At 39.5% G+C, this 13408-nt stretch overlaps 1 protein-coding gene across 9 annotated transcripts in view; it reads left to right on the top strand.

Moving 5' to 3' along the window:
* VWA3B (von Willebrand factor A domain containing 3B) overlaps positions 1-13408 on the top strand; it is a 215226-nt gene that overhangs the window by 35250 nt on the left and 166568 nt on the right. For all 9 annotated transcript variants that reach the window (XR_007151160.1, XR_007151161.1, XR_007151162.1 and 6 more), the window contains one exon: positions 349-464. Coding sequence is in view for 6 of the 9 variants with exons in the window: in XM_047854132.1 (XP_047710088.1) it covers positions 349-464 (116 nt within the window). In the remaining 3 variants the exon portion in view is untranslated. The remainder of the gene's footprint in view (positions 1-348; positions 465-13408) is intronic.

Below are 13408 nucleotides of genomic sequence, written 5' to 3'. Positions count from 1 at the left end.
AGACTGTTGGCTTGTCAACACTGTGTTGACATGATTGAACCTGGGAACAGAAGATAAATAAAGCAGAGGGTATCATTTTTCCAGGGTCAATAAATACAATTTGGTTGGCCTAATTACCCTCTAATGAGGAGAAGAGTCATCTGTTAAAATCCCAATACATTTGCAGCTCTCTCTTCTCTTTTGCCTCCCTGTCTTTTGTTTGGGGGAATTGATCAGGTACATGGAAAAGCAGTGAAACATTTAAGATGCTCAGTACCACAGCAGAGCAAGTTCACAGTCCTGGGAGAATGAATAGACATACACAAATACCACGATTAGCCTAATGTTGCAAATCTCTTCATGTTTCAGATTCCATGCCTTTGCAGAGAGAACAGAGTGTGTGGGATTTCCTGCATCTGCCTTAAAGGATGGTGACAGTGTAAATACTTGGAATTCAAGGAAACTGAAAGGAAAACCCCCTCCAGGTACCTGGGATAGAAAAAACAGCAACAACAATAAACAACAACAACACAGTGTGGTTTATATCTTAACTTCAGATTTTCTGTATGCTTGGGAAATAAAGCACCACGTAGGGACCAATGGTATCCTTTTTATTATTTATATGGTCCAGGGGAAGTTCATGATGGTAATGATGAATTTGTCAGCTCAGCAACCAGGCATAAGTTTGTTACCCAGGGAAGTGGCCTAAGTAGTATGTGAGGAACTAATATGAGAACCTTCTGGAGATGTAGTCCTGGTGTGTCAGTGCTGGACTTAGTTCCTGGTAAGGCAGAGCTCCTGTGCTGTGCCCAGGTTAGCTGGATGCTGTGGTGAGGATCCCTGCAGTTCTTGGGAATTTTCTGCTGCCCAGCCTGTCAGTGACAGCAGGGCTTGTAGATTCATGTGCAGGATTGACCTGCCTCTTATGAGGGCCAGGCATGCACAGGAACCTTTGTGGAGGCAGAGTGAACCTCCCCCTTCATTCAAAGAGTATCATCAGAGATTTAACAGGCATAGGGAAGGAGGTCACAAAATCAGTGAGAAATAGGTTCAGAAAAAATGGTACTAGAAGGTTACTCAGAAAGCCAAGGGATGGGACTTTCTTTGGAGCTGCTGACATTGCAAAGTGCCAAAGACACCGAGTGAGCTCTGCTGAGAAAAGCAAGGAAGGAAGGGATTGAGAGGTGATGCGGCATGGTGCCGTTGGAGGTCTGAAAAAGGCCCATCGCCACCTCCACCCTCCTACATTTGAAGTTATTGGCAGAGATTTCTAGCTTCATTATAAGGCAAGAACTACTCTCTGGGAGAAGAGAAGAAGCTGCAGGACACATCTGCATGACAGGTTTCTTTGTTTATATAACAATACTGCACCTGAGGAGGACACAGTTGCATAAAGGGACGGGTGGTCAGGTGGAGGCGAAGGAGAGGGGTCAAATCACAAAGCCTGTCCCTGACACATACTTTGTGGATTCAGATTCTCAGTGTCCCACAGGAGCAGGGAAGCATTTCCACTAGGTCTCATTGGCGGCCCTGATTTAGGTAACTTACGCCCTTGTTCTGTTGGTGAAGTGGGTTTCTTCAGAGAGTTTGAGAAAATGTCAATTGTCAAGGAAGATTAATGCTAATCTAACAAAAACAGTTAATTCAGGATGTATGCCATGCCTACTGAAAGTATTTTACAAGATTAAGCCTAGTGGGCAATATTTCAATCAGGGTAAAGAATGTGAGATGTCCCAGTTCCCCAAGGCATGCCAATTTCTGTAAAGGGGTTTAATTTTGGCTTATGTGTTCCTTGGCAACTTAGTTATAAAGGGAAACCTATCTGGCTGCATAGCTTACATTTGCAGCAACTACCATCTTCCCAAACCTGTGAATCATGCAAATTAAATTATAGATTAAAACATTTTCTTGGAATGAAGTGCTCAGACTGTGGCCTGCCATTCTGATGCCATTTCAGCGATCCCACATTCTGAATCTGAGGAGAGAGCCCGAATCCTAAATACGCAATCTTGTCTCCTCTATCCGTCACAGTGTCCCAGAAATGCCAACATTGCATTTCTCCTACTCAAAAACTGCCCAGAAATCCTTTGACACAGTCTTTTGGTTTGGAAAATAAGTGGTTTCCAATCTGACCCAAGGCCTCAGAGGCAGATGTTCAGGCCTTCCTGCTCAGTTCCCTTTCCCTATTTCCCACCATGGAGGTCAAGCATTTATCAGTATGAGTTTGCCTGGGCCCCTCTCCAGGCTGGGGAGAGAGGATGCCTCCTCAGGAGTTCATTGTGCCACCTGTTGTATAGAAAGAAGAGACTGTCAATTGAAGGGTTAGAGGGACACTGCTCAGAGAACTGACCTGGAAGAGATTTCCTGCTATTACCGACTCTCTGGGTTCCAGATAATTGGCATGACTTACCATTACCCCGTGCACTATACCAATGCAGAAAAACTGTAGTCAAGATAAAGAATCATTTTAAAAATTGTAGTAACATATATGTAACATAAAATTTGTCATCTTAACTTTTTTTTAAGTGTACCGTTCAGGAGTGCTACGTGCACTCACATTGCTGGGCAGCCAATCTCCAAGGCTCTTCTCATCTGCAAAGCTGTACCCATTAAAACAGCAAATCCCCATTTACCCTCCTCCAGCCCCTGGCATCTGCCATTCTACTTTCTGTCTCTGAATTTGGCTACTTTAGATACCTCATGTAAGTGGGATCATACAGTATCATTTTGTGTCTGGCTTATTTTACTTTAACCTATGTCCTTAAGGTTCATCCATGTTGTAGCATGCGCCAGAATTTCTTCCCTTTTGAAAGCTGAATAATCTTCTCTTGCATGTATAGACCACATTTTTTTAATCCATTTATCCATTGATGGACACTCAGGCTGTTTCCGCCTTTCGGCTACTGTGCATGATGCTGCTGTGAACACACATATACAACTATCCCTTTGAGACTCTGCTTTCAATTATTTGGGGTATATACCCCACTCATCATGTATGGTAATTCTATTTTTAACTTTTGTGGAACCTCCACCTTGTTCACTATAGTGGCTGCTCTGTTTTACACTCCCACCAACAGTGCATAGGTTTTCCACTTCCTCACTAATATGTGTTATTTTCTGGTTTTTGGCTTGTTTACTTTTTGGTTTTGGTTAATAGCTATCCTAGGTGCGAAGTGGTATCTTGTGGTTTTGATTTGCATTTTCCTATTGATTAGTGATATTGAGCATCTTTTCATGTGTTTGTTTAATACAATAGTGCAGTGTTTTAAAAGTTCAAAGTTAGTGCAAAAAATCCATCGTGATCGGAGCGTCACAATTTTAAATAAAGACAGGCTCCAGCAATGATGTGTTAGGTCATACGGTAGCCTAAGGTAAAGGGAAAAAATGTATGCCTCTATACATATTTTATTTATTTGTTTATTTATTTAAATGTTTATTTTTGAGAGAAAGATAGAGTGTGAGTGGGGGAGGGGCAGAGAGGGAGGCACAGAATCCAAAGCAGGCCCTAGGCTCTGAGCTGTCAACACAGAGCCTGATGCAGGGCTTTAACTCATGAACCATGAGACCATGACCTGAGCTGAAGTCGGATGGTTAACCTACTGAGCCACTCAGGTGCCCCGTGTACATGTTTTAATTTATTATTTTTAATGATTGTTTCTTGGTTATTAAAGTAGTTGAAAAATATTGAAGAATTGAAACATAGGTGTATTGAAATGACATTATTTAAAAAAATTTTTTTTTAACGTTTATTTATTTTTGAGACAGAGAGAGACAGAGCATGAACAGAGGAGGGGCAGAGAGAGAGGGAGACACAGAATCTGAAACAGGCTGCAGGCTCTGAGCGGTCAGCACAGAGCCCGACATGGGGCTCGAACTTATGGGCCATGAGATCATGACCTGAGCCGGTCGGACACTTAACCGACCAAGCCACCCAGGTGCCCCGAAATGACATTATTTTAAATTTAAGTGTTTTGGGAGTTCTTTCATAGCTTTTGCTGAAGTTTTATATTCATCAAGCTTGGTACTGTTCACTTGGTTCTGCCCCACCTTGTAACCTCACTTTTGCACAGGACCCCTGCTTTCTGTCTGAGGCCCCTGTCTCAATGTTTGTTGCCTTTTTAGAGCAACACATATTTGCTCTCAGTTGAGCCCTCAAAGATACCTCTCCCCTGCCTTTTCTTGGGTTTCTCTGTCCCCTCTGTATATGTTACCTTTCTGAGGACTCTTTCCTGATGATCCTCTCCACTCTCTTCTCTCAGATTGCTTATAAGGCATCTATCTGCTTGTGGCCTAAGAGTCACTGACAGGACAGCATCTGGGAAGGGTCCAGAAACCAGGGCAGACAAGAATCTCTCTTCACAAACTCTGATGTGCAAGATAGATCAGTTAAAAATTTCATAATGATTTTTTATTACCACCTCACTCTCATTTTTTCACACATTAGGGGAAAATGTGCTTTCCCCTCACTGTGGGCATCTCTGGAAACCACAAGCACAGAGTAATGACAAAGGGAAAGAGTGTGTGTGTGTGTGTGTGTGTGTGTGTGTGTGTGTGTAGAGTACAGTAGTCATATTGCAAAGGTCATGACATGACCTTGGCTATCCACATTTCCTGAAGCAAATCTCCATGTTTTAAGAAAGGAATGGTTTGTCACCTGCAAAAGGGTGGGGCTAGGTCACTGGCCAGCATTGGACTCTCAGGACATTGGTAGTATTTGGCTGGGTGGATTATAATCTCAGGCTCCCATGAGTTGGGTGTGGAAACTTGGGCGCTGCGTGGACTTCTTACCTTTCACTTCCAGCGATGACTTCCTGTCTTAGAAAGTCTGCTTCCTCCCAGTCCAGGCTCTATCCTATATAGGAATGCTCCATGACCTTTGAATGAGCTCTCCTCATTGGGGAGAACAGGATTTTTGGTTTAGATTTAGGAATTATGGGAGATTTAATCTGGCAGATGATGCCGACCTAAAGCTTTAGGTCTGTGCATTGTCACAGCAATCTTCCTCCTTGGCTTTCTGCCCAGAGTTGGCTGGGTGCCTGCTTATGTTTACAGTTATGGGGCATAGAACAGCCAGCACTCTCCTCTCCTGTGTTTCTCTTCATGTGGTGTCCTTGCCTCTTTCTCTCTTTGTTCTGGGCTTGACAGTCTGCTGGAGAGGAAGAGGGGTACTAACAGAGCCTAATTACTGTGGGACCAGAGTGATGCTACCTTCTAGAGCTCTTCTGAGCCACCCAGCCCCCTGCAACTTGACTTCCCTCCCAGTTAATGAGTATGGATTCTCTTCATGGTCTTTGTATATCATGAAATATTCATTTCATCCATAAGCAAAATAAAACAGGTATTTGAGCTTCCCTGAACTCTAGACATTTTTTGAAGAAAAGATTCCTCTCCACGACTGGGTAATACTTTCATTGTTCTTGCCTGGGCCAGGCTTCCCCCTCCCCAACATTCTCCTGGCATGCGCACCAGGCCATCTCTTTGACAGCAGGTCAAGGTGTCGGTTGGATTGCAGGTAGCAGAGTCTCCTTGTCTTGGTGGTTGGCTTTTATGAAATCTGTGGAATTTAGCTTCCTAACCTCCTAAACATGACAGCCAGGGCTTGACAGCAGTGACAGGCTTCATCTGCCCTGGCTGGTAGGGCTTCAGCTGGTGCTGCTGAAATAGTTCTTCTTTCTTCAGAATCTGAAATAGAGGCCTGAAAAATCATCGTCCATGTCCCTGTGTCTGGGCATTCTAGGGAAACTAATTGTCTAAGCAAACTCCAAGTGGCCTTTTATCCAACTACTTTGTATCTGACCAGGACTTAAAAGTATTGTGTACTATTCTTTCAAACTCAGTCTCATCTCAAGCCAGTGGTGTTCCCCAAGTCTGCAGTGACTTCCAAGAGACCACACCTTTTTTGCACACCGGTTTCCAATGGTTACAGCCATCCACTAGAGATGAATTGGCTCCAGTGTAATGCTTGTGTGAGAGACACTGCCCACTCAAGAGAAGCCCCTAATGTCACATATGAATGTGTGGTCACAAAGCAATGTTGGTAATATTCTTTGATTTCTAGAATTCAGTTTAATTTTTGATTCCAGGGCCCTTCTATCCTAGCACAGTGGTAGGAAATTAAACTCAGTTATCTTCAGGGTCCCCCTCCTGAGCTTTTCCCAAGGTTTAGAGATCCTAGGCTGTGCTAAGAAACCCTTCAGAAGAGGGCTGTAGTTATTGGACATCTGTTCCCGCACATCATCCTATAAATACCCATTATCTCTGGCTTATGGCCATTCTAGGTCGACCAGTTCTCTACTGCTCCCATGCTGGGCTGTGGATGTGGGAGTCTTTTACAGACCCTGCCGTACCACACATGCACCTTCCAAGAGGCTGCAGAGATGTGGGGACAGTCCCCATCTTCTCCTGGGACCCTTTCCTCTTCTACCCCCACACTGAGGGGAATTTCCTAATCTGGGACAACTCCTCTCTCCCTCCTGCTTTTTCAAAACTATCTGCTCTGTAAACCCTCTCTAGGGGGTTAGACTTCAAAAGAAAAAGCCAGAATGTCTTGCTGGCTTGTTTGTCTTTCTGCCCTGCTTCCTTTAGGGCAGATTTGCGATGTGCCTGATATCTGCTTGAATATGGAGGGAGGGTGGGGAACAGGAAAAACAGGGAGAACAGATCACCATCACGAAATATGATCCAATGACATGTGTAAATGTGACCTTCTGTACAGGTGAAGCCCTAACCTAACCCTAGGATAGCTTTTCTGTGGAGGTAGAGATCACTGAGATCATGTAACTCGTTCCTTTTTTTTTTTTTTTGGTAAAATAACACTTCAGGAATAGATGCTGGAGAATGGAAAACGGAGGGTTTGTATGTCGTTAAAGTTGGTGGCACATGCAGATCTAAGGCTTCTCTGTCCAATTGCAGAAGCCACTGGCCACATGTGACAACTGAACACTTGAAATGCATTGAGTCCCATTTGATATGTGCTGCAAGTGTAAAATGCACACTGGATTTCAAAGACTTAGTATGGAAAATGATTTTTAATATAGATTATATGTCAAAATGATACCAAGGATATGTCGGGTTATAGCAAATATAGTAATAAAATTAAATTCACTTGTTGCTTTTTTCTTTCTAAAATGTGGCTACTAGAAAATTTGCAATTATACATGTGGCTCACATCATATGTCTATTGCCTAGCACTGCTCTACAGCCACACTAGCTGGCCCTGTCACTTAAATAGTTATGTAACTTTTGGCAAGGTATTTAACCTTTCTGCTTCCTGTTCCTTATCTATAAAATGGCAATAATAAGTTGTTATTATTGTGATATATTATCTGTGTTAAATGATGAAGAAGCAGAGAGGAATAAGGCACTGTCCTGGGTTCTAGGAACTCAAATGCAGTAGAATCAAGAGTCCTGACTTTGGAGTCAGACCTGAGATTGGATTTATCACTTAGCTGCATGATCTTAGTTAAGGTACTTAACTAATCTGAGCTTTAGCTTTCTTATTTATGAATGAGGATAATGGTGTTTACTTTATGGGTTTTGTGTGTGTGTGTGTGTGTGTGTGTGTGTGTGTGTGTGTGTGTGTGTATGTATACAACAGTATTTTATATAGCACCTGGCACATAGTCGACCAGTCAATAAATTATGGGTGCTTTTATGCCTGTCATCATCCAGCAGGTTACCTTGCTATAGGTAAGCAACTTAAAGACTAAATTTTTATTTTCTTCTGTTATGCTGATTCTCATGTTTGTTTCAGTTTTATTTCTGTCATTAAATAGATTCAGTTCTGTCTTGTAGTCCATTTGCTTTGGTTTCCCAAGCCATCTCTTGATTGGCTGAAGTCCTAGTAGTTTCCTCAAGGGAGAATCACAAGAGCAATATTCCCAGGGTTTTCGAATGTTCTTTTCTGTATCTTCATACTTAAAGGGCAGCTCGGCTGGGTAGAAAACTCTTGGCTCATTCTTTTCCCTTTGAGTGTGGTGTGGCTTGTGTTCCAGTGTCTTCTGTTGCCAAGGAGAAACTGAAGCCAGCTTGATTTTTTTTTCTTTTGAGTGACTTTGTCTTTTTGCCTGGTTGCACAAGGATTGTTTTTATTCCCAGCTTTATTGAGATATAATTGACATATGATATTGTGTAAGTTTAAGATCTACAATACAATGATTTGATACACACATATATTGCAAACTGATTACCATAGTACGGTTAATAAATGCATCTATCACCTTGTATAATTACCATTTCTTTTTTCTGGTGAGAATATTTAAGATTTTCTCTCTTAGTGACTTTCAGGTATATACTACAGTGTTAACTATAATCATCATCTGCACATTACATCCCCAGAACTTACTCACATAATAATTGGACATCTGTGCTTTTGGACCGGCATCTCTGCATTTCCCCCAGTAAGCCCCTGGCAACTACCTTTCTACTGTTTCTAGGAGTGTGTGTGTGCGTGCGCATGTGGGTGTGTTTTAAGATTCCACATGTGAGATCATATTTTATCTTATTTCACTTAGTGTAATGCCCTTAGTGTAAGGTCCATCAGTGTTGTTGCAAATGATAGGATTTCCTTCTTTCTTAGGACTGAATAATATTTCATTAAGATATCTGTTTCATCTGTGTCTATATCTACACCTCACATCTTCTTTATCCATTCATCCATTGATGGACACTTTGGTTGTTTCCATGTCTTGGCTGTTGTGAATAATGCTGCAGTGAACATGGGGGTGCAGATGCCTCTTCAAGATGGGGATTTCACCTCCTTGGTTAAATTTATTCCTAAGTATTTTATTATTTTTAAAAAAAAATTTTTTTTCAACGTTTATTTATTTTTGGGACAGAGAGAGACAGAGCATGAACGGGGGAGGGGCAGAGAGAGAGAGGGAGACACAGAATCAGAAACAGGCTCCAGGCTCTGAGCCATCAGCCCAGAGCCTGACGCGGGGCTCGAACTCCCGGACCGCGAGATCGTGACCTGGCTGAAGTCGGACGCTTAACTGACTGCGCCACCCAGGCGCCCCAGTATTTTATTATTTTTGATGATGGGATTGTTTTTTAATTTCTCTAATGGTTTGTTGTTAGGGTATAGAAATGTAACTTATTTTTGTGTGTTGATTTTGTATCCTGCAAAGTTTACTGAATTTGTTTATTCTAACAGTTTTTTTGGTGGGATCTTTAGGGTTTTCTGTATATAAAATTATATCATCTGCACACAGAGGCAGTTTTACTTCTTCCTTTCTTATTTGGATGTATTTTATTTCTTTTTTTCTTTCCTTTTCTTTTTTTTTCTTTTTTTCTTTTTTTGCCTGATTGCTGTCACTAAGATTTCCAATACTTTGTTGAATATGAGTGGTGAGGGTGGGAATTCTTGTCTTCTTCCTGACCTTGGTGGGAAAGCTTTCAACTTTTCATTGTTCTGTATGTTAGCTGTGGATTTGTTGTATATGGGCTTTATTATGTTAAGCTGTGTTCCTGATATACCCAATTTGTCAAGAGTTCATTTCCTGGTCATTTTTCATGAAAGGATTTTGAATTTTGTCAAATGCTTTTTCTGCATCTGTGAAAGGGTATATAATTTTTAATCCATTGTTCTATTAACGTGGTGTATCACACTGTTTGCATGTGTTGAACCATCCTTGAATCCTGGGGATAAATCTTTTGGGGTCATGATATATATATGATCCTTTCAATGTGCTGTTAAATTCGGTTTGGTAGTATTTTGTTGAGAATTTTTGCATATATATTTATCAGAGATAAATCTGGCTTTGGTATCAGGGTAATGCTGGCCTTGTAAAATGAATTTTGGTGTGTTCCCTTCTCTTCAACTTTTTTGGAAGAGTTTGAGAAGGATTGGTATTAATTCTTTAATGTTTGGTAAAATTCATCAGTGAAACCATCTGGTCTTGGTCTTTTCTATATTAGATTTTTGATTACTGATTCAATCTTCTTACTTGTTATTGGTCTCTTTGGATTTTCTGTTTCTTTGTGATTCAGTTTTGGTAGGTTATATGTTCCATTATCTAGTTTGTTGGTGTTCATATTAGTCTCTTATAATCCTTTGTATTTCTGTTGTGTCAGTTGTAACTTTTCTTTCATTTTTGACTTTATTTGTTTGATTCTTTTTATCCAAGTCTAGCTAAAAGTTTGTCAATTTTGTTTATCATTTTAAAAAAACAGCTCTGAAATTTTGTTGATCTTTTCTATTGTTTGTGTGGTCTCCATTGTATTTATTTCTGCTCTGATCTTTGTTACTTCTGCTAGCTTTGGGCTTAGTTCTTCTTTTTCTAGTTCCTTGAGGTATAAATTTCAGCTCATCTGTGGTCTTTCTTTTTTTTCCCCCTTTTAATGTAGGTGTTATTGCTGTTAATTTTTCTTAGACTGGCTTTTGCTGCAATCCATAAATTTTGATGTTATTTTCATTTTCATTTCTTTCAAGATATTTTTTTATTTCCCTTTCACTTTTCCTTTGACTCATTTTGTTCAGGAATGTGTTGTTTAATTTCCACACATTTGTTAATTTTCCTGTTTTCTCTGTTAGTAAGTCCTTATGTATCAATAATTACATTTGGTGTGTTTAGTCTAAGATATAGGTCAAGTCCAATGTTTCCTTCTTGATGTTCTGTTTGGGTTATCTGTCCATTGCCGAATGTGGAATATTGAAGTCCTGTTACTGCACTATTGCCTGTTTCTTCCTTCACTTCTGTGAATATTTGCTTTAAATATTTAGGTACTCCAATGTTGGATACATATATATTTATAATTGTAATAGCCTTTTGATGAATTGATCCCTTTGTCATTATATAGTGACTTTCTTTGTCTCTTATGACTGATTTTGATTAAAAGTTTGGCTGGGGCACCTGGGTGGCTCAGTCAGTTAAGCATCTGACTTTGGCTCAGGTTTTGATTTCATGGGTTTGTGAGTTCAAGTCCCACATCCATCTCTGCCCTGATGGTGTGGAGCCTGCTTCAGATCCTCTGACTCCTTCTCTTTCTGCTCTCTGCACCCCCCGCCCCCGCACATGTACACACTCTCTTTCTCTCAAAAATAAACATTAAAAAAAAGTCTATTTTATCTGATATAAGTATAACCACTCTATCTTTTGGTTACCATTTGCAATGAATGAATGTCTTTTCCTATCCCTTCACTTTCAACCTATGTCCTTAAAGCTAAAGTGAATCTCTTGTAGGCAGCATGTTGTTAGATTTTGTGTGTGTGTGGGTGTGTGTTTTAAATATATTCAGCCACTGTGTCTTTTGATTGGATAATTTAGCCTCTTATTAAAGTTTAGCATAATTATGGATAGATAAGGACTTACTATTGTAAGTATTTTCCTATTTGTTGTTTCCTATGTTTTAATTTCCTTTGTTACTTTGTTCTTCTCCTACAGTCTTCCTTTGCTTTTTTTTTTTTTTTTTTTTTTTTTTTTTTTTTGTAGTGGAGTGCTTTAATTCCTTTATCTTTTGTATAACTACTATAAATATTTTTGGTGGTTACCATGAGGTTTACATAAAATAAAACATTTTGTAGATATCACAGTCTATTTTAAGCTGATAACAAGTTACCTTCAATTGTATATAAAAACTCTACACTTTTACTTTTCCTCTCCCCACATACTATACTACTGATGTCACACTTAACATCTTTTTATATTGTGCGTCTATTAACAAATTATTGTAGTTATTTTTAATAGTGTTTAACTTTTATACTAGAGATAGAAGTCATTTACATACCATCATTACAGTATTAGAGTATTCTGAATTTACTTAAATATTTACCTTTACCAGTGAGTATCAGACTTTTGTATGTTTTTGTATTGTTACTTAGTGTCCTTTCATCACAACTTGAAGAATTCCCTTTAGCATTTCTGCAAAGCAGGTCTAATAGTGATGAATTTCCTTAGTTTTTGTTTGTCTAGGAATGTCTTTATCTCTCCTTCATTTCTGAAGGACAGTTTTCCTGGATATAATATGCTTGGTTGGCAGTTTTTTCTTTCAGCACTTTGAATATATTATCCCAATTCCTCCTGGACTGCAAGGTTTCTGCAGAAGAAATCTACTAATAGCTTTATGGGGTTTCCTTGAATATGACAAATCATTTTCCTCTTGGTGCTTTCAAAATTCTCTCTTGGTCTTTGAATTTCTACATTTTTATTGTAACATGTCTCAGAGTAATCTTTGGGTTGATCTTGCTTGGGGTTCTTTGAGGTTCCTGTACCTGATGTCCATGTGTCTCCCTAGATTTGGGAAGTTTTCAGCTATTATTTCTTTAAATCATTTTTCTGCCCCTTTCTCTTTTCCTACTGGGCTTCCCACGATGTGAATGTTTATTTGCTTGACGGTGTCCCATAATTCATATAGACTTTCTTTACTCTTTTTTTTTCTTTTTTCTTTTTGTTCTTCTAACTGGTTAATATCAAATGATCTGTTTTTGAGTTTGATGATTCTTCTGCATGATCAAGTATGTTATAGCTCTCTTGAATTTTTCAGTTCTATCATTGTATTCAGTTTTGGGAATTCCCTTTTGGCTCTTTTTTATGGGTTCTATTTCTTTATTAAAACTTTTATTTTGTTTATGCATTATTTTGCTGATTTCATATGGTTGTCTATGCTCTTTTGTGTTACATTGAATGTCTTTAAGATGATTATTTTGAATCTTTGTCAGCTAATTCATAGATCTCCATTTTTGGGTGCTTGGTTACTGGAACATTTTTAGTTTTATTTGGTGGTGTCATGTTTGCCCAACTCTTCATGATCCATGTAGCCATAACAGGGATACAGAGCTGTTTCTGTTTCTGTAGCATTGATGCCAACTTGCCTTCTCAAAATGGCATTGTTATGGGAGGGGGTGTGATTGAGGGATTCAGCCATTTTGCTCCAAAGGATTCTTTCTTTATCTTTAAAGTCCATTAAGTCCCCTAATATGTCTCAGTGTTGACTGCTGTGGTTGATACTCCCTGCTGTGCAGTGTGCCCTTTACATATGGAGATCTAAAACTTCTATTTGAGGCAAGTTTCCTTGAATTATATCTTTAAATATTTGCTCTGTTCCATTGTTTTATTTATTATTATTTTAAAATTTAAATTATTTATTATTTTCAGATTTAAGAAAAAACTTAGACATTGTTTAGTACATGTGCGGGGTACTGTGCCAGCCTCTTATCAAATTAAAAAAATTTTTTTTAATGTTTTTTCGTTTTTGAGAGACAGAGACAGAATAAGAGGAGGGGAAGAGAGAGAGGGAGACTCCAGGAGACTCCAAAGCAGGCTCCAGGCTCTGAGCTGTCAGCACAGAGCCCAATGTGGGCCTCAAACTCATGAATTGTGAGATCATGCCCTGAGCTGAAGTCGGAAGCTTAACTGACTGAGCCACCCAGGCACCCTAAGCCTCTTATCAAATTTTAAGTGACTTAATCTTTATAACAACCCTTTGAGGT

This window comes from Prionailurus viverrinus, chromosome A3, assembly GCF_022837055.1.
Source record: "Prionailurus viverrinus isolate Anna chromosome A3, UM_Priviv_1.0, whole genome shotgun sequence".
Taxonomy (NCBI): Eukaryota; Metazoa; Chordata; class Mammalia; order Carnivora; family Felidae; genus Prionailurus; species Prionailurus viverrinus.
The sequence above is the reverse complement of the archived record's forward strand: the minus strand, read 5'-3'. Positions and strand labels throughout refer to the sequence as shown.